Source organism: Leopardus geoffroyi, chromosome D2 (assembly GCF_018350155.1).
Source record: "Leopardus geoffroyi isolate Oge1 chromosome D2, O.geoffroyi_Oge1_pat1.0, whole genome shotgun sequence".
Taxonomy (NCBI): Eukaryota; Metazoa; Chordata; class Mammalia; order Carnivora; family Felidae; genus Leopardus; species Leopardus geoffroyi.
Window position 1 is genome coordinate 35931191 of NC_059334.1, and position 23601 is coordinate 35954791.

The 23601-nt window shown below is 48.5% G+C and overlaps 3 protein-coding genes across 9 annotated transcripts in view; 1 reads left to right on the top strand and 2 right to left on the bottom strand.

The window, feature by feature from the left end:
• Positions 1 to 1205: 1205 nt before the first annotated feature.
• Positions 1206 to 12734, bottom strand: LOC123577423 (dual specificity protein phosphatase 13). 3 transcript variants are annotated; one of them, XM_045439695.1, is made up of 6 exons: positions 12533 to 12734; positions 10185 to 10289; positions 8995 to 9089; positions 5229 to 5402; positions 2384 to 2604; positions 1206 to 1662 (listed from the first exon to the last, which is right to left on the bottom strand). In XM_045439695.1, the coding sequence occupies exons 1-6, from the start codon at positions 12617 to 12619 to the stop codon at positions 1460 to 1462; spliced, it is 885 nt and encodes a 294-aa protein (XP_045295651.1). In that variant the 5' UTR covers positions 12620 to 12734; the 3' UTR covers positions 1206 to 1459. The 3 variants fall into 3 exon arrangements, with proteins under 3 accessions (XP_045295651.1, XP_045295650.1, XP_045295652.1); XM_045439694.1 differs by having other exon boundaries at positions 10086 to 10289; XM_045439696.1 differs by lacking the exons at positions 8995 to 9089; positions 10185 to 10289; positions 12533 to 12734 and adding an exon at positions 6664 to 6763.
• Positions 12735 to 14326: 1592 nt separating this feature from the next.
• On the bottom strand, positions 14327 to 15480 carry LOC123577295 (dual specificity protein phosphatase 13-like). The gene is made up of 2 exons (XM_045439389.1): positions 15332 to 15480; positions 14327 to 14561 (listed from the first exon to the last, which is right to left on the bottom strand). Exons 1-2 carry the CDS (start codon positions 15478 to 15480, stop codon positions 14327 to 14329), a joined length of 384 nt encoding a protein of 127 aa, XP_045295345.1.
• Positions 15481 to 18072: 2592 nt separating this feature from the next.
• The window catches only part of SAMD8 (sterile alpha motif domain containing 8), a 52131-nt gene continuing 46602 nt past the window's right edge, over positions 18073 to 23601 (top strand). Inside the window, exons 1-3 of one of the 5 annotated variants that reach the window (XM_045439689.1) lie at positions 18249 to 18318; positions 21918 to 21975; positions 22604 to 22782. Coding sequence is in view for 2 of the 5 variants with exons in the window: in XM_045439693.1 (XP_045295649.1) it covers positions 18145 to 18318; positions 18930 to 18959 (204 nt within the window). In the remaining 3 variants the exon portion in view is untranslated. Of the gene's footprint in view, positions 18319 to 18429; positions 18516 to 18929; positions 18960 to 21917; positions 21976 to 22603; positions 22783 to 23601 lie in introns of those variants that run through there. The other 4 variants (XM_045439693.1, XM_045439688.1, XM_045439690.1 and 1 more) reach the window with 4 other exon arrangements.

Sequence of the window (23601 nt, forward strand, 5' to 3'; positions counted from 1 at the left end):
TTAGGGGGTTGTAAGCAGAGTGGCGATGTGATCAGATTTCCATTTTAGTAAGATTGTGTATGGAGATTGGAGGGGCAGGGCTTGAGGCAGAGAGACCAATAGTAGGCTGCTGCAAGGATCCAGTGAGAGGTGAGGGTGGCTTGAACTTGGATCCTCACAACAAAGATGAAGCTAAGTGAGCGGGTCCCAAAGGTATTGAGGAAGTAGAATCAATAGGCTAATTGTAGGAGGGGACATGATACCCATCACTGACTTGAGCAATGGTGGCTGTCAGAACTCTTCACGAAAATGAAGAACTAGGAAGAGTTCAGCTGGTGGGGTGAGGCTGCGGAAAAGCTCAGCTGAGTTTGAAATTCAAGTGCAGTATTCACATAGATGTGGGCAGTGGGATACAGAGGTTTGAAGCTCAGGAGAGCAAACCGGGCTGCCTCAGAGGAGTCACAGCCTAGAGATGTGAACTGAGGCTGGGGTGGGGGCAAAGGGACCCCCCAGCAGAGTGAGAACTGTGAGAAAGAGAAGAGGCAGTGGCCAGAACCATGAGAAACCTTGAAGCTTAAGGGTCAGCTGGAAGAGACAAGGGCTAAAATAGGAGCAGCCTGAGAGGTGGGAGGAGAGCAGCCCGTGACACTTTGCTCCAGTTGAGGAACCTGGGGCTTTTCATATTGTGCTATTAGGGCACAAAACGAAGAAACTTGGAACTAAATGTTTTGCTGCTTCATAAAACCATCCTTCACCCAGGACTCTTGGGCTGTCTCTTCCCTAGACCCTCTTCTCTCAGTTGGTGCTTGTTTTAGTCTGTCCTTTTGAAAGTACGCATAAGTGAAAAGATTCAAGAGATGTTATTTGTACAGCAAGTTTTGATGATCGCTTTTTGATGGGGTGGGCATGGAGGAGGATGGTGACGGACTGAACCTTGGTCTTGATTCAGACAACCTTGCTCTTGGGTGATGATATGAGGAGGACAAGATGAGGAAAAGGCCAGCTAATTCTCAGCGCTGGTACTCCCACTCCTCCCTTTTGTACCCAAGGCAGATACTACTAATTGATCCTCACGTGCCCTCTTTCTTCACGAAGACTCAACATGGACTCAGACTCTCTCTGTAGGCTGCCAACATGCTGACTCAGAGCTGGCAAGCCTTCTGGACTCTCATGGCCATCCTGAAAGTAAGCCACCACCCCCACAAACCACCAGAAGATCTCCTGTCTTTATTATGATGAACATTTTATTATAGAGACAGACTGAACTCTCTTTTGTATAAAGAATCTTTGGATTGGGTCAGGGAAATCCACCTGCTAAAGGTCACCACTCAATTCTCCCTGCTTCTGCCTCAGCTAAGCCCCCACTTGCTATTTATACCTCAAGGTCACTGGAAACAGCAGAGGCTGCTGTCCCCAGGGCCAGGCTGGTTGGGTTGGGCCATGCTGGCCAGAAGGTCAGGGCTTCTGGCTGCTCACCAAGTCAGAGCCGCCCCGTCTCCCGCCCCAGTCGGTTGTCCAGAACCTGGAGCTGCTGGAGGAAGCCCGAGTTGGGGCAGATATCACGGTGGGCCTGCACCGTCTGGATGGCCTCCACCAGCGTCATGTTCTCGCAGATCATGAGGAAGGCCAGGACAACTGTAGCAGAGCGGCTCACCCCCATAGCACAGTGTACCAGCACACGGCCTGTTGGAAAGACCCAACCTAGCGTCAGCTACCTGCCCTCACACTGACCACCCACCCCAGCGGGAATTGGAGATGCTTCTGGCCATCCTTCAGCCCACCTATCACAGCACCCTGGAATACTGACAATGTTCTTACAGTCAGATGGGGCAGCTGAGGCCCAGAGAGGGAAAGGGACTGGCTTAAGGTCACGGAGCAATTTAGTGGCCCAGCTAAGGTTAACAGCTGGAATTCCCTTCTCCAGGTCCAAGGTGCTTCTTCTGGCATCCTTTCCAACTCTGCCATCCTGTTGTAAAGGGTGGGAGAGGGGACAGTATTCCTGGAGTCCCCTGGATTTGTGGTTGATTAGAGGGAGTGTCCCTTAACCCCTTAGTTCTGCCCTCTCCTCTATCCCTGCAGCCCTATGCCAAGGCCTCATCTTAGAGGGGTCTGTTTAGCCTTTGCTAGGTTGTGTACCTTCTGCCCAACGCCCTACCTCTTACTGAGGGATGGTTACCTTGAACCACATCAGACCTTAGCTATGTCTGTGATTGTTGGTCCCCTGAAGGGGACACTCACTAAATGGTAGTAGGTATTTGCTCCATGGGGTGGGAAGGTTGTTGAAGATGTTTGTAACTCTGGACACCCCACCCACCAGTGCTACTGGGAAAAGTGCCCCAGATCCCACCCCCTCACCACCATCCCTACCCGCACCTCCACCCCAGTGTCTTCCCCAGCAGTTCACCTTTAGGAACACTGAGGGCAGTCCGGATGTATCGAGCAACAGGCAGAAAGTAGACACTGAGGTCGAAGAAGGGGTTGTCATCAGCCTCAATGCCATAGTACTCCAAGGGCATTCCGCGGTAAAACTTGGCACCTGTGTCCACTTGAAACTTGCCCGCAGCAACATTCACGACATGGGTGATGCCCAGCTGGGTCAGCTTGTTCTTGTCCCGGGCTGCGTACCTGCAGGGAGGGCATGGGGACGTTGAGAGGTGGGGCAGGTCTCATTGGGTCACCTCTGGCTGGGCTGGAACTTGTCCCCTTCCCTCCTCTGCCACCCCTCCTCCAAGTGTGAGACTGGAAACAGTGAACAGGCCCAGATGATCCAGACTCCATTTCATGCAGCCCAACTTTTCTAGAGGGCAGTTTGGCCACATGCATCAGAAGCCTTAAAAATATGCATAATATATTGGGGCACCTGGGTGCCTCAGTCGGTTGGGTGGCCGACTGCAGCTCAGGTCATGATTTCACGGTCTGTGAGTTCGAGCCCTGCATCGGGCTCAGTCCTGAGTGCTCAGAGTCTGGAGCCTGCTTCCGATTCTGTGTCTCCCTCTCTCTCTGCCCCTTCCCTGCTTGCTGCTCTCAGTCTCTCTCTCTCTCTCTCTCTCAAAAATAATAAACAAAAAAAAATTTAAAAATATATGCATAATATATACATCCTTTGCCTCAGCAAGTCCCCTTCTAGGAACTTGAAAAAAACCCAAAATGTGCCCACAGACATATATAAATTGGACCTAATGATATTCGAGATAGTGAAAAATTGGAAAAAATCACTATCTTGTAATAGGAGACTGAGTATGGTATATCTAAATGAAATACTATGCAACCACTAAAATGTTGTAGATTGTTGCAGGTAAACAAGGAAAGGTGTTTGTGCTATATTGAGCACCTGTGAAAAATGCAGGCTACATTGGGGCGCTTGGATGGCTCAGTCAGTTAAGCGTCTGACTCTTGGTTTCAGCTCAGGTCATGATCTCACAGTTTTGTGAGTTCTGGCCCCACATTGGGCTCTTCCCTGGCAGCTCAGAGCTTGCTTAGGATTCTCTCTCTCTCCCTGTCTCTCTGCTCTTCCCTCACTAGCACTGTCTCTGTCTTTCTCAAATAAATAAATAAACTTAAAAAGAATGCAGGATACAGAACCTTGTTTAAAAATGTTTTCAGGGGCGCCTGGGTGGCGCAGTCGGTTAAGCGTCCGACTTCAGCCAGGTCACGATCTCGCGGTCCGTGAGTTCGAGCCCCGAGTCAGGCTCTGGGCTGATGGCTCAGAGCCTGGAGCCTGTTTCCAATTCTGTGTCTCCCTCTCTCTCTGCCCCTCCCCCGTTCATGCTCTGTCTCTCTCTGTCCCAAAAATAAATAAACGTTGAAAAAAAAAAATTTTTAAAATGTTTTCAAAGGATGTGTGGTTCCATTCAAAAAGCTTTAAAAAAAATCTTTCTACATAAAGTAGATTACAAAATGGGACTAGAAAGAGGTATCATTTCTGTAAAAAAAAAAAAAATGTAACAAAGCATTTATGTCTGTATATTTTTATTTTTAATGTTTATTTATTTTTGAGAGACAGAAAGAGACAGAGCACAAGCGGAGGAGGGGCAGAGAGAGAGGGAGACACAGAATCTGAAGCAGGCTCCAGGCTCTGAGCGCTCAGCACAGAGCCCGATGCGGGGCTTGAAATCACAGACTGCGAGATCATGACCTGAGCAAGTAGGATGCTTAACCGACTGAGCCACCTACATGCCCCGTGTGTGTGTATTTTTTAAAAAGTCAACAAGGATTTTATAACTGGTTATCTGGTGCGGGGAAAGCATATTTGCCATATTATTTATAAGATATTGAACCATATTCTCTAAATATTAAGGAAAATGTCTGAAATCCACATATATTCATCCATATATTCCAAATTTTAGGAAAACTTTTGGGGAAATGACTCACAATTCTACTTTCTTTATACATATACACCCTATAGAAACTTGGTGTGTGTATTCCCAGGAACCATGTACTAGACTGTTCCTAGGATCACTGTTCATAATAGCCAAAAAGTGAAAACAACTCAAATGCCCACATACAATAGAATGGATAAACTATGGGATAGTCATACAAACAAATAGTATGCAGCAATGCAAAATGACTGAGCTTCAGCTGCATATAATGCAAGTGAATTTTACAACACTGAGCAAAGGATGCCAGGCACAAAGGATCCACAATAGGATTCCATTCATATGACTTTAAAAGACAAACAAAACTAACTACATTGTCAGGTATATAGGTGTTAAAACCATAAAGAAAAGCAAGGAAATAATTATTTCAATACTTAGTAGTTATCTACAAGGAAAGGGATTATGATGAGTGGGACTTCTAGGGCATAAGTAATGTCCTATTTCTTGTCCTGGATGGCGAAACGGTTCATACGTGCTCTATACACTTTTCTTTTTTTCTTTTTCTTTTCTTTCTCTCTCTCTTTTTTTTTTTTTTTTTAATTTTAGAGGGGGAGAGAGAGAGTGCATGTGTGTGAGTGGGGGAGGGGGCAGAAGGAGAGAGAGAGCAGAGCCAGATATAGGGCTCAATCCCAAGACTCTGGGATCGTGATCTGAGCTGAAATCAAGAGTCGGACACTCAACTGAATGAGCCCCTCTATGCACTTTTCTTATGTGTATTCTGTTTCCACAGCTAAAATTAATAGTAATACAGAAGGAAAGGAACATGTGGAAAGAAATGGTGGGAGGCAAAGAGGGTGCCACCTCTGCCCCTGGAGGACTCTGGGAGAGGCTCTCCTTCTGTCCCCTCTACCTTCCACCGTGGGTAGTACTTACGCATCTCCTAGGAAGAGGTTGGGCCAGATCTCATTGATGTGGCTCAGCATGGCAGCCCGACGGACCCACAGCAGGCGCTGTAGGGAGGCCAGTGTGGGTGGCTGGTAGGGGGACACCCGGACTGCCCCATGGATCTTGGGCCTCCGGAGGTCCTGCTTCTGCAGCGAGTTCATTCTGAAACACAGTGGACACTGTGGTGGTTGGGGGCAGGATCCCTACCTGTGGGTCAAGCTGATGGAAAGGCCCAGGCATGGTGCAGTTCCCAGGTGCCACTGGGATGCTGCAAAAAGGGCCTCAGTTATTTTGGATGAGGTTATTAACCAGTTCAGGTGGGGCTGAGGCCTAGACACTTTCCCCAGGGAACAAGGGAATCAATCCCTTGTCACCCCTGTGAAGCTGAGAAGCTCTCTCCTGCACTTTCCAGAGGTCCCTGATGGTGGAAGCTTTGGCCAAGGGGCCCTCGGAGTTCCCTGCTTGTAACGACTAGTCAGTGAAGAGCCTGTCCCTTAAGTCACAGGTACTTGGGACTTTATAGGGATGAGGACTTCAGATGACTGTGGCTCTCAGAGGGCACCTACGAAGGCCCCCACAACCTGGCAGCTCATCTCAAGCTCCCTCCTCTGCTACTTCCCCAGGTCCCCATTCCCTCCCAGTTTCAGGTGCTTGAAGGGCAGAGCCCATCTCAGGAATAAGAGGGCCTGGGCCATGAACTGACATTTGTTGGTATTTCTGTGCTAAGTAAACTGATGCTCTTATAGGCCTGAGGCCTCACTTGGGGTAGGTAGTTCCCTATTTTACGTAGGAGGAAGCTGAAGGTCAGAGAGAATTTTTAAGTGATGCCCAAAGCCATATGGGTGATAAGTAGCAAGGCTGGGTTTTCCATCCAGTTGTGTTCCTTCAGTTCTGTCTCTAAGCCTTCCACTTGCCATCGTTGGGGACTCCAGAGAATGGTCACTACTAATCCGTCTGTCTCTACATGAGAGCCTAGTGTTGGGGTCACACATCTGCCTATAGGCCCTGGGATTTTCCTCCTTACCCCCATGACTCAGGCCAGTGCTGAAGATCAGGCCTCACCCAGGGAGGGTGAGTTGTGTCAGGAGTCATCTGGCTGAGGGTGTCCGGGACCCTGCAGAGCTGGGTTATCTGTGGCACCAGAACCTGGGTCTGGTGCTGTGCTGGGAAGGAGTGCCTATCTTGGCTAATTGTCCCTGGCCCCCTCAACCAGTAACTAGGGAAGGTACAAACTGGGAAGAACATCTTTTCTCTTTGGTAGGCAGTTCCAGGACCAGGAAGAGAAATGGGCACCCAGGAGGCCACTGGCTTGGCCAAGCTCACCCAGCGGGTAGCTGGTGGGCAGGGTGGAAGTGAAGACCCAGCTTTCCCCTTCATCCCCCACTGTGACCTCTCAGGGCAGGCTGAATGGCCTGCCACCTACCTAGGGCATGGTCTGGGGCCAGGAATGGGGGAGTGGGTACAGGGACAGGACTCAGCACATGAGCGGAACTGGGCTGGGGCAGGTTCCGCCCAGAACACAAACGCTGTGAAGCGGCTAGAATTCCAGGTCCTTCCCTTGGAGCCTGTGGGGGTGGGGTCTGAGAGCAGACCTAGGCTGCTGTAGACTGAAGCACAGTCCTTTCAAACCCTCTCTGCTTGGCATCTCTTTGGGATGAAAGGCTTTTGGCCCTGAGCTTCCCATGTCCAATGGAAGCTACCTGAAGTGGTGGAAAGAGAACTTTGGAGGGAGGGAGGACAGCATGGCCATAACTCATTTGGTGGCCTCCAGCAAGTCTTTGCTCCTGTCTGGCCGATGGTCTGTCTAATGTTTAAGATCCTGGCCTTGCCTGACTTTAGGATTCCCTGGGGGTGTGACCTGAGAATGAGAGCAGTGGCTGGGTTTGCGGTAGCTACAGGGTAGGGAGTGGCATAGTGTGCTGGGGTGGAGAAAGCCCTGGGCCCCAGGGTTGTCCAACAGCCACACTGGTCTGCCGCCAGCAGCTGGAGCTGCAGGAGATGGAGCTCTGGGAAGCCTGGCAGACCCACACTGGCCTCTGAGCTTGGCGTGGGGTACTTCCGCCACCCTGTGGCCATTGGGTGCATCGCAGTCCAGCTGTGCCAGGGAGCAGGCAGCCAGGCTCTGGTTGACACAGAGCTGGTCCCAAGGGGTCTCCTGGGAAGAGGCGGAACCAGCAGAGGGATCAGGAATTGGGGCTGTTAGGCCACAGCCCATGTTTCAATCTCCGAGGGGCCTTAGACCCAAGTCTGAAGAATGGGGGCCTTTTCCTTGGACTTTGGGGTACTCCTTGTCTGGTCCCACCTAGGTTCTCATTCCTGATGCTCACAGATGTACCCCACATTTGTCCACTCTATCCTACTGGGGGTCCAGCCCCCTGCACAAGAACTCATCCTTCAAGCTTCAGGCACATCCAAGGAAGGGAAGTCAGTGGCTACAGCAGCTCCTCTGGTTTCTGCTGCCCCCGGACCTGGACTGACTCCTCCTCCCACATCTCCTTGGCCACCACAGAGTGAAGCATGCGCCCAACATTTAGTAGGGACAGGTCAGGCCTGGCTCTTCTCCTCATTCACTCTGGCCCTCATTCTGCCTCCTTCTTGTGTCTTCTCCCTAAGCTGAATACCTGCCTCTGTGGGCAGTGGTTTCTCTGCTCTTGTGCTGCCGCTGTTGACAAGTTTAGGTATTTGTTTTCTGTCTTTATGTGTGTCCCTCCTCCTGTCTATGCTGCTCTCCCCAGCCTCTCGTAGGAGCTCATGCTCCTCCACAGCCCCTGACACACCACTCTGCCTGCTGGCAGGCCAAGGCACAGGCCTCCTTGGGGCGGAGGGCAGTTCTTGCCATCCACCTCCTCAGCTGAAGCTCCAGACGTCCCCCTGGCCTTCCCTCCTCCCCAGGCTCTCTGCTTCCCCCTCCTCCTCCCCAAGCAGACCAGATGGGACTGTGGCCACAGGAGAGTTGAGGCCAGAGATCTCAGGGCAAGACGAGTGAGGAGTCTGGTAAAGGAAGCCTCGGGGAGGGTGGCAGGCGGGCAGCCAACATGAGCTGCCAGTGGGGCTCTGCACTCAGCACACAGGCCCTGGAGGAGGACAGATCTGGGCAGTTCTCAGGTCAGGTGTTTGTATGGTCTTCTTCGAGCCAGTTTTTTCACGGGGCTGCTGTGAGAATTTCATGAAATACTAAATGTAAGGCACCTCCCACAGGGTCTGCCTTATGGTAGATACCTCCAGAATGGTGCATCTTACTATTATTATCATTACTACTATTATTACTCTTACCCTTTCAAGCCTCAGCCATATCCTGGGTAGAGGGTAACCTCCCCCAGGACAGTGAGGCTTAGTCTCTGTTTCTTTGTGTCTCTTAAGGTTTTTTTTCTGTCCAGCAATAATTGTTATTATATTCACCACCTACTAAGGATGGACTGTGTACCAGACAGAGTTAAATGCTTACATTTTCTCATTGGATCATCACGGTACCCTTATAAAGCAGATAACGTTATCATCCCCATTTTACAGATGAGGAAACTGAGGCTCAGAGAGATTAAGCAACGTGTTCAAGGTCACGCGGCCAGTAAGCATGGGATATAGGATTCGAGCCCACATCTTTCTGACTATTCTGCTCTTGTCTGTGCCTGTATCTCTAGCCCACTCTGTCCTCCAATCTAACCCAGTCCCTCCACAACACACATAGACACAGGTGCCCTGACCCTCATGACTCAGCATGCTCTGCGGCCCCCCTGAAATAGGGGCACTCACCCACCTGTGGGGATATCTGGCCCAGGCTGTGGTCTTCTCTGACGGCCACTTTGTGCTGCCGGCTTCCAGCTGCCTGTCTCCGCACACTTGATGCTGTTTCTATTTTTTGATTTGAGTTTAATTATAAAGCATGATGTGCTGCTCCCCTCTTCTGGCCTCCCCCTGACACTCCCAACTCACCCACTGGGTCCCTGGCATGGTCAGTGCCAAGCCCAGCCAGGCATCTGGCCTTGCTGGGAGTGGAGGCAGCTCGCAGGGGTCTGCTATGGTGTGTATGCATATGTGGAGCAGGGAGAAAGAAGATCCAATAAGCCATTTTAAAAGCTCGCTTGGCCTTCGAGGGTGGTATGAAGGATGGGAAGAAGGTTAGAGCTAGAAGGATCTTCCATGGAGGAGGACAGAAAAGAGACTAGCCAAAACCAGACACAAACTGTCAGTGATGTCAACATCAGAACCCAGGTCCAGGGGTGCTTAGTTGGGAGCTGAGGATTACAGGACTGGCCCAGGATTAAGATCTAGAAGACCCAGGCTGAGGGAAGTGTGGGTACACTTAAAGCTGTAAGTGGGGTTCAGAGCAGGCCTTTAGACCTGCGCTGGCCTGCCATCAGAGGCTGTGTGTCCAGAAGCCACTCTGCCCTCTGCCAGGCTCCTCTTTCCTCCAGAAAGTATTCCTAACCCAGGTCTCCCTGTCCCTTGAGGTCAGCAAGATGGTGTTTTAGGTCCTTCCAAGGCCACAGTTAAGGACCTTGGATTTAGGCCTGTTAAGAATCCTTCCTGCTCTCCAGATACCCTTCTCATATATACTTCAGGACTCCTCCACACACACTCCCAGATGACAGACACACACAGAGACATATGCACACCTGCGGCCACACCTACAGGGTGACTCTGAAGTCTGAACTCCAGGGAGCTAGGGCTCAGCCCCTGCTGGGGTCCCCTGAGCCCTGGGGAGAGCTGGTGGAGGCAGCTATGGCTAAGGGCAATCATGAACACTTAGAATCCCCTCCCGCTCTCCTCCCATCCTCCCACCCCAGGAAACTTGGAGCCCCTGCCTAAGGAGCCTCAGGATTGGCTGAGAAGGCAGACCATTCCCACCTGCAGGGACTGAAGACAGTGGCTGGCAGGGAGTGCAGGCAGCGGGAGGAAGCAGATGGAGTAGCAGGCTCTAGGGCGGACTCCACACTGGGTTCTTACCATCTTCTTGGAATCCACCTGGGCCAGAGCCTCCAGCAGCACCAACAGGACCAGTGCCAGGGCAGCAAAGTGGCACAGCCCTGCGGCAGGGAGTAATGACCAGCTCTGGGGAAGAGATGAGCTCCATGTTATAGGCAGGCAACCCAAGTCCCAGAATGGCTGGGACTTGTCAGGGCAGAGGCAAGAACTGCCATCTAAACCTGCCTCTGCCTTGAGTCCTCTATGTAAGGTCAAGTGGGTACAGGTGCTGGGAGAAATAAGGCAGGTCTGGGGCCTAGGGCTCATGGAGAGAAAGGCCCCCTCATCTTTTGGAGTCCCTAGGTCTGCTGTGTATGGCCATATAGGCTGCACACTGCACAACTCCTGGGGACTCCAGTAGCACAGGCTGTCTGGTGGGTGGCACCTCAAGGAAGTGTGCAGTGCTGCAGCCCAACTGATTTCCCCCAAGCCGCCTGATGGAGAGATACTGAAGTTGGAGGTCAGGGCATTTAAGGGTTCCAAGCCAAGGAAGTGGGGCAGTTGGGCATAATCAGAGATCTGCTTTCCACCAGTTTCCTGAAACCTGTTTAGAGGAGAGAGCAGGATGGCAACATGCCATTCTTGTCTCCCTCTTGGCTCCGCATACCCACAGAGCTCCGCACAGTGGTTTCCCACCCAGCTCAGCCCTAGGCCTAATCCCAACCACGGCTATAACCCTAATTTTCTTCCATTACACTCACCCCCAAACTCTAAACCTATCTCTCCGTCCTGCTCTGATCCCCATCCCCAAGATGCTCATCCTTCTGAAAGTATCAGGAAGGGGTCAGTGTTGCTACATGGCTCCCTGGCAGTGGTGCCAGTTACCAGTTCAGAAACAAGAACAACTTTTAGTGGGGGGCAGGGCAGAGGGAAATTCAGTCCACATCTTGGGAAGCTCTTGGTAGGAGAAAGCTACCACTTTTCCAACTCCCAAGAGAGCCCAGGCCCATCACCCACCCCTAGCTGGCAAGCCCTCTGAGCCAGTGGGCACTGAGGCACAGAGCCCAAGTCAGGGTTGAGGAGAGATGAGGGAAGGCACAGCATGGGTAGGAGGCTTAGCTCCCTGGCTGATGGCCCTCAAGGGGGATGTGAATGTGAGGCAGGTGGGCTACTGGGGACAGACAAAACAGACCCAGCCTCAGCATGGTGAGAGAAGAAGGGCAGGTGACACCGCAGCTCCCTCACAATGCTGGTGCCAGCACAGCCACTCCACCACAGGAAGAGACGTCCCTGTGGCCTCCCAGCTGAGCTGGAGGAAAACAGGGCTGATGCCAAAGAAATTGAAGTAGCACCTCGGTGACCGTTTGTGGGCCGGGAGCCTGAGAAGCAGTGTTGCTGTTGGGAGCAGCCAACTCCTTCTACTAGGCAGCTGGGGATACAGGAGGCCCCCATCAGGAGTGCGGGGACCTGGGGGAGGAAGTGTTGAGGATCTGTTCCTCTTCTGTAACTTAAGGACCATCTGTTAATGCTCTGAATGCACTGCACATGGGGCCGCAGGACGGAGGGTAAACGGAAGTAGAAAGGAGCTGGATAGACCTTTAATGTCCTACAGGGGTCCTCAGAACCTGAGAGGGAATGAAGTTAGGGAGGCTGCTTCTGTGGATCTCTGAGATCAGATTGATTGGGGGAGGACAGGTAGGGAGTGGGGTACTGGGTCTGAGGCAAGGAATGGAATGGCATGATGGCAGGAGAACTTTATATCAAGCTGGGCTCAGGTAAGGAGGCCATGGCTGGTGGCAGGAGTACCTGTACTCCTTCTCCATTGTGAGAAGGGTGAGGCAGGGCTGATGTGAAAATTAGCTAAGCCTGGAGTGACAGCTGTAGCCCCATTTTCCCCCCAGAGCTGGAGCTGGGGTCTGGACCTGGGAAGGAGGTATGCAGAGGTGTGGGAATGTCCAGACAGCCCACAGGTGTCAGGACTGGCTGTGTTGCTGCCTTAGTGGGGTTCAGGTGAGCCCCCACTGGCTTTTGGCCAAGGAAGCAGGGCAGGCCACATCAGAACCAGGTAAGAAGGCCTCACCTCTTCCATTATATGCTTTCCACCTCTTTCCTTCCTAACATTTCCATCCTCTCAGGGGTCTGAAGAACACGAGTAGGCTGCAGGAGAAAGGCTCCTTCTGGAAGGTTGCCTTAGCCAGGCCCCTTCAACCCTCTCTCTGGCTACACATAGCCCTGACAACCCACTTCTGAACTGGTCCCATTCCATGTCCCCTGCCAGCCCTCATGGGCCTTCCCTTTCCTGGTTCCCCATCCAGCCCTGACCTGATCTCTCACTTCTTAACTACACCCAGTCTTGCCCCTCACCCCCTCATTCCCTGCCCAGCCCTCACCTGGCCCCTCAGCTCCGGCCTGCACCCCGCAGCTGTTGGTCCAGCTGGCAGAGCTGGTGGAGGAAGCCTCGGTTGGGGAAGACCCATCGGTGTTGCCTCACGGTGATCACTGCCTCGCGCAGGGATAGCTGCTGGTGTAGCATGAGGTAGGCCAGCACCAGTGTGGCAGAGCGGCTCACCCCTACCACACAGTGCACCAGGACCTTGGCTGAGGAAGACATCCTGGTGAAAGACCCTTTCCCACCAGCTGGCCCACCCAAGGGCAGGGGTAGGGACCCAAGTTCCTTTCCCCGCTCTGCCTTGGGTGTACTATGTAACCCTGGGCAAACCATTCAGCCTTTAGGGTTCCCAGTTTCCTGATCAGTCAAATGGGTATATCAACACCCTTTGCCTCCCCTTGGGATAGGGTCCAAACTCCTAAACACACGGCTTACAAGACCCTCCATGAGCTGGCCCCTGCTAACCTTACAGCTTCATCTCAGGCTGTCTCACCCCAACCTTCAGATCTAAGAACACTGGGTAACTTTCAGTTCCTTAAAGCTCTTATGGTCTTTGGCCTCCAGCCCTAGAACATGCTATTCCAACTACCTATAGCTTCTCTAGCTCATGGTCTGACTAATGTTTAGTACTCATCTGTCAGGTTTCAGCTAAGACATGATTTCCTTGTACAGGCTTTCCTGACCACTCATGGTATCACTTGAATCACAGAGCAGCTCATTCTTTTTGCATGTGGCCCAGTGAATACTGCTGTAGAGGGAAGTCTCCTCACTTCCTGGTCCTCTGGACTGAGCACCCTTGCCCTGTCCCTGGTCTCCCACGTCTCTTCACATTTACCCATTCAAAGGAATAGTACCCACAATACTCCACATTTTGACCATCTTTCCACAAAACATATAATGGCAAGTTCCATTAGAGCAGGGATCCTGTCTTCTCTAAGTGTGGATTTAGTACCTAGCTCAGTGCCTGGCACAGAAAAAATAATAAATAGCTGGTAAATGAATGCTTGTAAAATGAATGTCAAAGTGCTCTGGATGTTAAAGAGTGCTGTGAGTCATAGTCTTGTCTTTCCTGTCACATAGATGAGAAACTGAAGTCCAGAGAGGGACACTGGCTTGCCCAGGGTCAGGTAAGAAGGGGCATGGCCCTTACCCAGGATGAACACAGAGTGCGGGCTCCAGCTTCCCCAGCCTCCTTTGTTCTACCCTGGGTATTAGAAGATTGTTGGTTTTTTAGGGGCATATGGGTGGCTTAGTCAGTTAAGTGTCCGACTTCAGCTCAGGTCATGATCTCACAGTTTGTGGATTTGAACCCCGCATTGGGCTCTGTGCTGACACCTCAGAGCCTGGAGCCTGCCTTGGGTTCTGTGTCTCCCTCTCTCTATGCCCCTCCCCCACTCATGGTCTGTCTCTGGCTCTCATAAATGAATAAACATTAAAAAAAATTTTTTTTTAAAGTTTGCTTTCTTTTCCATTTGAAAATACTTTAGAAACCAGACATCTAGTTACTAAATGGCAATTTCTCAAAGCTGAATGATGCAGAGAAAGAACTGTTCTGCTATTTGTGAAACTTGGCTTTCAGTCCCAGGACTGCTCCTAACTCGTGACATGACCTTGTATTCTAGGCCTCAGTTTCCCTGTCTATGAAGCAATGAAGTTGGATAAATTGTAGTAGCACTGAGCAGAGGATTTTTAAAAACCTGAAGGCTTTTGAAAAACTAGAAATGGGAGGGCACCGATATTTGAGGGGAAACTTGATATCTTGCCCCCCAGTGACTGAGCAGGTTGGAATATGAGTTCAGACCCCACTCCTACCCCCGGGTGTGCTGAGGGCACGGTGGATGAAGTCAGCTGCTGAGGAGAAGTAGGCACTGATGTCGAAATTGGGGAGGTCGTGGGCTGGCACGCCCAGGTAGCTCACACTGCTGCCGTAGAAGTCAGGGCTGCCCTGACAGTAGAGTCCGCCGTGGGCTGCATTCAGCACATGGGTGATGCCCAGCTTCCATAGCTCAAAGCGGTTATTTGCCGTGGCCCTAGGAAGGGGAGGAATGGGGCTGGTTGCTGGCTAAGCCATGGGGTCCAGAAGAGAGGTTTTGTCTGGCCCCCTGCTTCAGAGAGACAGAGCCATCAATATCCAAAGGGAGCCAAGAAGGAACCCAGTAAACTTGAGCCCCGCCCTCAGAGCTTTCTGGTGGAAGGGTTGGTGGTATAGGGAGTTATCTTCAGACCCTCTTTGCTACCTGAGGTGATCTGCTCCTGCCTTAGCCAAGACAGGAAGGAAAGAATTGCTTCAGCTCTGGAATCCAGCTGCCCCTCCTTTCCTGCCCCATGCCCTCCCACGGACATCTGGCCTCTTGTGGCCACCACCTCTTACCTGTTTCTAATTTGCAAATGTTTAATGACACCTTCCCTGATTCACCTTCCTCACCCACTCTGTGTCCAGAGGAGGCTGGACTCAGGAAGGGGAGCTCTCTGTCCATCCCATGTCATACCAGAAAGCACCATTCCCCAGGCCTCTGTCCCTGAGACTCGCCAATTGTCCAGGATATATCAGAAGATTTCAGAATCCTCTGGGAGCTCCAAACATCCAGGCAGGCAAAAGCTTTCCTCCCCCTGGTGGTCACATCTGATCACTGCACTCACCCCAGTACACAGGAGTCCTAGAGTCAGTCCCTGGCCTGAGATGTGCAGAGCAGAACTATTTCTCCTTGTGCCACCCAACCCCTCATCTCTGGTAAAGAGCCCAAGAACTGTCTCTCCTTGTCCCCTATCCCCACACCCTTTCCGACGAGCTATCACTCACGCATCTCCTATGTAAAGGTTGGGCCAAACTTCATCCACGTGGCTGCAAGAAACTTTCCCTGCCCTCAGGAGCTCCTCCAGTTCCAGAACGCTGGGGCAAGGCGTGGCTTCGGCATCTCCCCTCAGCACTGGGACTGAGGCTTCAGCCATGGGCCAGCCCACCCAGCCCTCTGTTTCCGCGGTCACTCCTCTTCTGCCTCTCCAGTGTCATTTCTCCTTCCTGGAGATTGGCAGGGACAGGTGGGACAGAAGCAAGTGACTCAGCAAGTCGTGGGGCCTCCAGAGAGAACAGGACATTTTTCCCCCCAAGTTACTCCCCTAACCCCAAACTCCATGACAACATAGAATCCATCATATCTCTGCAAGTTATTTTACTTCTCCACCTGGGTTTCTTCATCTGTAAAGTAAGGATAATTGCAATTACTTCAAAGAATTGTGAGGATTAAATGACATTCAACATTTGTTGAACTAAGAGGATTTGGGCCCTGAGGAAGGCTATTTAGTTCTGAGGACTGAGTTAAATAGAGATCCAGGGTGGAGAGGGGTGATTGATTCCAAGGATGAGTGATAAAAAAAAGCTCCTCAGGTCTGGGTGGGCTACCAATTGGGTGGGAACCATATGGCTACTGAGTGAGCCTCTGGATTATGCAGCCCAGGGAAAGTTTCGAGGGTTGTGGAGTCAGAGAAATGTGGAGAGGAGGCAAGGAGGACTTCATCTCAAGGATGCCATGGGGTTTGTGGGGGAAGGTTTGAACAATGGTTCTGTACTGAAGATGGCTGATTTCTCAAAAGAGAAAGCTGAAATGGACTGTGTATATCAAAGGGGGGAGAAGGGAAGTGAATGTTGCCCTAGACTTCTGAAGAGCCAAAAGGACTGTCATCAGAAACATTTTGGGGGCGTCTGGGTGGCTCAGCCGGTTGAGTGTCCGACTCTGGCTCAGGGCGTGATCTCGCGGTCTGTGAGTTCGAGCCCTGTGTCAGGCTCTGTGCTGACATCTCAGAGCCTGGAGCCTGCTTCAGATTCCGTGTCTCCCTCTCTCTCTGCCCTCCCCCGCTCATACTCTGTCTCTCTGTCAAAAATAAATAAACATTTAAAAAAAAATAGAAACATTTTGGGGATGGGAGGGAGATTCCCCTGCTTACAAGGGCTTTTGTCCCCACAACAGAAACTAAGAAAGCTCTATATCTGCCCTCCTGTCAGAGGCAGTTATGGGCAAAAGAGGTAAGATGCCTTGCCCGCTCTCAGGTGAGTTCGTGAAGGCCCTGATGGGTTGGGAGGAATATGATTTGCTGTGGTGATGGGGTTTTGAGGTGGTGGGAGTTTGGAGCTGACGGCCAAGAAAGAATCCTTGAAGACATCTTTGGTGCAAAAAGGTGATTTTATTAAAGCCTGGGGACAGGACCCTGGGCAGAAAGAGCTATGAAGAGTCACTGGTTATATACTATGGAGTTGAGGGAGGTAAAGTCCAGAGGAAGTTTCTTAAAGAGATTTCCATACGCTAAGACTCACAGATTACTGAAGGCCTAGCTATTGTCAAACTAAAGTTGTTTTTCCCTCTAGCAAAGCATTATCTTTAAGACAGTAGGGAGTTCCTGGAGATAAAACTATTGATAAGATTGCCTTTTTCTTATAATTTGTAAAATGATGGAGAGTCTCAGTTTAACCATTTGTTTTCTTTTTTTTTAATGTTTATTTATTTTTGAGAGAGAGAAACAGAGAGTAAGTGGGGGAGGGGCAGAAAGAGGGGGAGACACACAATCCGAAGCAGGCTCCAGGCTCTGAGCTGTCAGCAGAGAGCCCGTGGTGGGGCTCAAACCTACGAACCATGAGATCATGACCTGAGTGGAAGTCAGAAACTCAAGTGACTGAGCCATCTAGGTGCCCCTTGACCATTTGTTTACTGTCCTTTATTTTGTTCTCAGACAGCCTGAAAGTGCCTGAGGAATGTCACATATATCCCACGGGGGTGGGGGTGGGGGGTGTTGTTAGCTTGTGCTTTGCCCTCAGCGTGCCTTATGCTTCCTCATCAGTGGGAAGGCTCCCAACTGCCTCTGGCCTTGAGTCCAGCCTGAGGGTAAAGGCTACAGCAGGGCATCCCACGGGAGCAGTAGGCACTCTTGTCCCCTCCCCCCCAACCTGTCTCCATCCCATCAGAGCCTCCGAAGTCTGCCCTGCACTTGATGGGGAAGCAAGATCAAGGAGGGTTTGGAGCTCAGGTCACAGGTGGCTTTGGAGTTGGTTTCTGCCAATTCTAGGCCAGGTTAGGTACTTTCTGGTAATGGAATGAGAAGAGTACAGAATCTTGTTAGATTTAAGAATACTGGCTTCGGCATGTATTAACTGCGGTACCTCAGGTAGGTTTCTTGGCAGTTCTGTGTTATAACACCCTGAGAGTTGGCACAAGGATTAAGTGAGATATTTATATAACATTTGGCATAAGCGCTGTCAGAAAGTAAAGGCAATAAATGGTAACAATGATCCCTGGATATTGGCTCTTGCAGAGGAGCTGGCTCCCTCCAAAGGAATTAGGTAATTTCTTGTTCCCAAACCCCATTTACTAATCCCATAGGCCCCACCCCAACTTCACCAGCCCTTTATTTTCTCCCCCTTTGGCGTTGGGCCTGACGCATGCGCTCTCAGACTTCCTTGCTGCGGTTTTCCTTCCCCCAGCCCAGCTTGAGTCCCGCGAACCTTCCGGTTTGGGCCCCACCCCCGCCCGTAGGCTCCGCCTCCCTCCGGTACGGCCCCTCCTCCCGAAGCAGTTCCGGTTCGGATTCAAGTGGCTCCCGGCGCGGCAGAGACAGGCCGAAGCGATGCCTGCGCGCAGTCGCCACCGCCCCCGTCTCCACTCGGGCTCTCCTCCCCGGGCTCCGCCCCCGCCGCTCGGAGAGCTTCACTCCGGCGAGGCCCGGAGGGCCCGGGATTCCGACAGCGGCTCGGACGCCGACTCGGAGTTGGGTCGGGGGAGCCCGACCCGGACCGCAGAGGTGAGCGGCAGCTGAGCCTGACGAGAGCGGGGTTTGGGGTCGCCTGCAGCCGAGGATGAGTTGGGAGTCAGGGGCGGAGCCCGGGCTCCCAAGGACTGGGGTCTGGAGGGGCCACAGGAGACGGTTGAGGGAGCCTGGAGAGTCGGCTCTAGAATGGAATCTGTGGGAAATGGAGGCTGTTGAGCCGAGAGCCTGAGGTGAAGTGGGAGAGTGGGAGACTGAGGGAGAGATGGCTTTGAAGAGACAAGGGCTTGGAAGGTTTTGAGAGCCGAATAGTGAGGGAAGCAGATCGAAGGGGTCCCGCGTGAATGCGGGACTGGAGAAAGAGATGCTCCAGGATTTGGCAGTGGGGGCGAGGCACCGTAGGAGCCAGGAACACGGTCAGTGTTGCTGCCTGGCGAGCGACGGAACCCGGGTGTGAATGATGAGGTAGCTGACCAGAGTCGGGGGGTGGGGGGTGATAATTAGGGGAAGGATTTAGGTTTGATTGGAAAAGGGAGGAGCTGTCCGCTAGGAAGTCGTCTGACCTGAAGGGCCTTAAAAAGAGAAACGGGGTCAAGAAAGAAAAAGAGCCCTGGGGGATCTAATTTAGGGCTTTGGCATTTTCACAGGTGTCTTTGAAAACGTCGAAGATCCCTAGGGTAATGTGCTCGGATAATGGGGCTTTCTCATTTGTGAATAGGGGATCGTTTTAATAATCTGGGGCGGTGTTGAACATTGATTTGCCGTAAAGACTGGGGGGAAGTAGTAAAAAGGAAGTGATGTTTGGAAAAGATAGTGAAGGGGGTGATTCTGAACATAAAGGTATCATTTTGGGTTTTTTACTAACAGTAATAGCGTGTTTTTGTCTTTGTATTTTTTCTTCAAGTTTACTTTAAATACCAGACGAATTTGGACGCTTAGGTTTTACAGAGACTCAGTATTGACTGGTTCCGCTTTGACAATTTGAGTTGACACATTATTTTGACCACAGGGTAAAAATATGATCAATGCAGGTTAAAAGGGTTATAAAACTGCAGTTCACCCTTGAACACCAGGAGGTTGGAAGCATGCAGTCATAATCCCCTATAACTCTTGACTCTACAAAAACTTAGCTAATAGCCTGTTGACCAGGAGCCTTACTGATAACATAAACGATTAACACATTTTGTATGTTATGTGTGTTATATACTGTATCCTTATAGTAAAGTAAGCTAGAGAAAAGAAAATGTTAAAATCATAAGGAGGAGAAAATAAATACATTTACAGTACCATATTTATCGGGAAACAAGTCTGCATATAAGTGGACCTGTGCAGTTCAAACCCATGTTGTTCAAGGGCCAGCTGTCTACGTGAAATCACTGCAGCCCAGGAGTACCAGCTCTTTCTCTCACCCGTAACTCCAGGATTGGAGTCACCTCTTGAAAATTGAAGAAGTTCTTTTGATACATTTGCAGGACCAGTATTAATGCAATTTTGTATATATTGTATAAATAATATTTTTAGGAGAGTAATCTAGAAGAATAAGAAATAGAGGATGCTTGTAGTTGTCAGTAAACAGAACTGGGATAGGTGGGTACACAAATGCTTTTTATAGAAGACAGTACCAAAACAATAATTGTGCCAGAAAAATAATGATTGCAGTACTTATGTTCACTTTAGTATAAGTAAGTTAATTTCCTTTTGTAATTGTTAAATTATAACGTGGCTTCAAGAAGTCTTTGGCTTTAGCTATGTTTCATATGTTGTTTTACTTTTGCAACTTTTTATTTGACTGTATGTTTTGCACATTTGTTGGCCATTTCAAAACAAACTTTTGATCAAGTGTTTCTTCTCTAAACAGGTATCTACTATTTAATCGTCATGCAGTGAAAATGTACTTTATTGCAAAAACTTTTCAATTAGCTTATGTATATAGACTGTCATCTTCAAATGCTTAGCGGACTAGTAATTATTTCTTCAAAGGAGAGATGAATTCTTTGCTTTAACTGTTGTCAAAAGATTAACTCCCTTTTAACTTAATACAAATGATATTTAGTTGGAAGTTACGTAGTATTACTATTGCTTATATCTCTGTTTACCCTCACCAGACAGATTTCTCTAAAGACCTTGCCTTTATACTTAGCTCTAAATAATAGTCTTGGCATTTAAAAATTTACTGAATGGAACTGAAATAGAACTCTCTCTAAGGTTACATCTTAATATTACTATAACATTAAAGAAACTATTAAATGGAATTGTATAATTTTTAATGTTTACTTATCTTTGGGGGGGGAGGGGAGAGAGAGGGGAAACAAAGAATCCAAAGTAGGCTCCAGGCTCTGAACTGTCAGCACAGAGCCTGATGTAGGGCTCCAACTCAGAAACTGCGAGATCAGGACCCCTGCCAAAGTCAGACTAACTGACTGAGCCACCCAGGCACCCCTGGAGTTGTATAATTAACATATTAAATGCCTAATGGTTACTATTGTTTCCCTTTGACAGTTCTCACTGTCCCTTAGTTGTAAAGAAAATCAGTTTTGTGGTAGAGCATTTTCCCTAAAACAAGAAGAAGCCGTCATGACCACAGTGGCAGAACTTGCAGATATACTTAGATAAATCCATTTTTGTTTATTTTTTAAAACTTATTTTATTTTTACTATTTATTTGTTTATCACAGATAAATCAGTTTTGATTTCAGTAGTACTCTGCATTCTGTAAAAACTCTCACATTGCACAACTACTTGTAAAAGTGTATTTTGCTAACCACTAAATCCTCAATGCGTTTTCAAAACTTTGCCATAGTTGATTTGGAAACATTTTCATGGCTTTTCTGAGAATTGAAATTTAAACACTGTTTTTGAGAAATTGTTGAATCACAGATGTTCTAATGAATATTATTATTTTGTCTTATAAGAATGACCATATTAAGTGGACATTCTTTGAAAATTCTTACCTTCTGGCCTGATGTAATATATGGTGTTACATAGTGTGAATCTAACACAGCCATTAATCATGACAGTAATTCTTACTTTAGGTTTTACTGTCCTCTTACCTTTGAGAAATCCAGAAGTTAACAAAAATTGGAGAGCATGGACCAGGCACGCTTGGAGAACAATTCAGTGTTTACATGCTGCCTCTGTCACTGGTTGGTAATTTGTCACATGAGTATTGGATATGAATTTGTGACAGACTTGTGTGAATATTCCTAGGCTCTCCACCCGCCCCCCCCCCCCCCCCCCCCCATACACAGCACTGTCATCACTGGATCTTAAGCTTAACCTTCTAGTTGAGTCTAGATTTCATGTCTCCATATTGAAGTGTTCTGTTACTTCCCTACACATTGGGTCTTCCTGGTAATAAAATCACTTCAGTACAGAATGTAACATAATATGAGTTTATCTTTGCTCTTGCTTAGGATAGTAGAAACTAGGAAAACTTGGTTACAATAGTTTCATCACAGTCTTTCACCATAAAATAGTTTTTATCATGTGTACCTCAAAAGAGTGTTGTGGAGTCAGTGACCTATATTTATATTTGTCTTAAATTTTTATTGTGGGCTTAGGTGAGTAATTGTCGCAGTGGACAAGAGAGGTAGTATCTAATATCTTGATCCTTTGTTCTCTTAAAATTCTTGACAGGTAAGACATTCTATCTAGTAGGAGGTGAGAACCACGAATTCTGCTAATTTCAAATCTTGTAAGTTACGCCGTATCACTGAGTTATTGAAAATGTCTGCAAATTGGTTTTACTTTGGAACTTCGAGACTAAATTAAATCAATGTCAGTTTTATCAGTGTAATATTGTCATGAAAGTCAAAGATTGCCAAAACTATACATTAAATTTTGAGTCCAAATTCAGTATATTTTCACAATATTGTGATGGGTTTTGAAATCTTGAGCCAGTTTCTCATTTTCCATCATGTTGATTTGATTTGGAGGTGTAGCTTATTTAGAAATAAAGATTTTACCAATCAATATATCAAACTACTAGTCTTTCCAAATATCATTTTAGTGATTAGAATAAGAATTAGAATTTATATACTTCTTTGCTGGTATATTTCTTTGTACTGGCATGCAGCCAGATCAAGAACCCCTCATCAAATTTACTACTAAATTATCATCATTGTGTAAAACATTTTACTGCAACTGAGGGTTTAAACTGAGCAATATTGTCTAATTAGATTCTTACTCATTGAGCTGTGATGGTTCTGGATGTGGTATAGAATTAGATGCATCCTGCCAGTGGGAGTCTTAGTTTAAAGGCAAGTTGGAGCCAGAAAAAGTGTGGGTTCTTTGGTATACATGACAATTTTTTTTTTTAATAGCATATGAGATTGCATGATCTGGACAGCAAAAAACGTCCCTGAACTGAAGTGCAGCCAAAAGAATGATGATGTAACTAAGAAGGCAATTTAATTTCTTCAAATGTGCTGCATCAAACTCTACTGCTCAGAAGTAGGACATAACAAAATAGTAAAGAATCACTGCTGGAGTTTCAAAAATGGTTGGTAGAAATTGGTTCAGGGTCTTTGTAACTTTTGAAATTATACCAGATTTCATAGACGTTTTGGAAACAATGCTCTGTGCTTAAGAAGGTAAACGGGGCATCTGGTGGCTCAGGCGGTTAAGTATCCGATTCTTGATCTCAAGCATGATCTCACTGTGAGTTTGAGCCCCACATGGGGCTCTCTGCTGTCAGCACAAAGCTTGCTTCAGATCCTTTGTCCCCCTCTCTCTCTGCCCCTCCTCCACTCATGCTCTCTCTAAACAATAAATAAACAAACGTTTAGAAAAAGAAAGAGAAAATTTGATGAAAAGATTTAAAAATAGGATTAAAAAATAAAAATGGGATTAGAAAAAAAGCTGCATAGTTCTAAATACTACAAACTGCAGAGCTAAATGCCCAAAGTAAACTTCATTCTTCTACATTATAGTTTAGTCTTCTTACTTTCATAAAAGTTAATTTTATGCTCTGGCTTATGGATCTGCAAACTGATAGAATTTGTCTGTATTAAATGTATAATAAGTAAGCTTTATTAGGTAAAATTGGATTTAATGTTATTTTAGCTTGAGTTCAACTATAATGTTTAATTGTTTTAAGGAGAATATATTTACTATATAATTTTTAAAAATCTCTTCCCCTCTTTTGTAAAAAAAAGTTTTAATGATTTGTTTATTTTTGAGAGAGAGCATGCACAAGCTGGGGAGGAGGGTGGGCAGAGAGAAGGAGACACAAAAACCAAAGCAAGCTTCAGATTCCATGCTGTCAGCACAGAGCCTGACACGGGGCTCAAACGCACGAACTGGGAGATTGATGACCTGA

What these genes read in the sequence shown, in the direction of transcription:
- LOC123577423 (XM_045439694.1), bottom strand. Translation starts at nt 12,619, where the DNA reads ATGGGTCTTCCCCAACCGAGGCTTCCTCCACCAGCTCTGCCAGCTGGA. An exon ending in GGCCGGAGCTGAGGGGCCAG is followed by an intron (nt 10,290 to 12,532) that starts GTGAGGGCTGGG and finishes TCTCTTCCCCAG; the next exon opens with AGCTGGTCATTACTCCCTGC. An exon ending in AACCTCTTCCTAGGAGATGC is followed by an intron (nt 2,605 to 5,228) that starts GTAAGTACTACC and finishes CCCTCCCTGCAG; the next exon opens with GTACGCAGCCCGGGACAAGA.
- LOC123577295 (XM_045439389.1), bottom strand. Translation starts at nt 15,480, where the DNA reads ATGGCTGAAGCCTCAGTCCCAGTGCTGAGGGGAGATGCCGAAGCCACG. An exon ending in AACCTTTACATAGGAGATGC is followed by an intron (nt 14,562 to 15,331) that starts GTGAGTGATAGC and finishes TCCCCTTCCTAG; the next exon opens with GGCCACGGCAAATAACCGCT.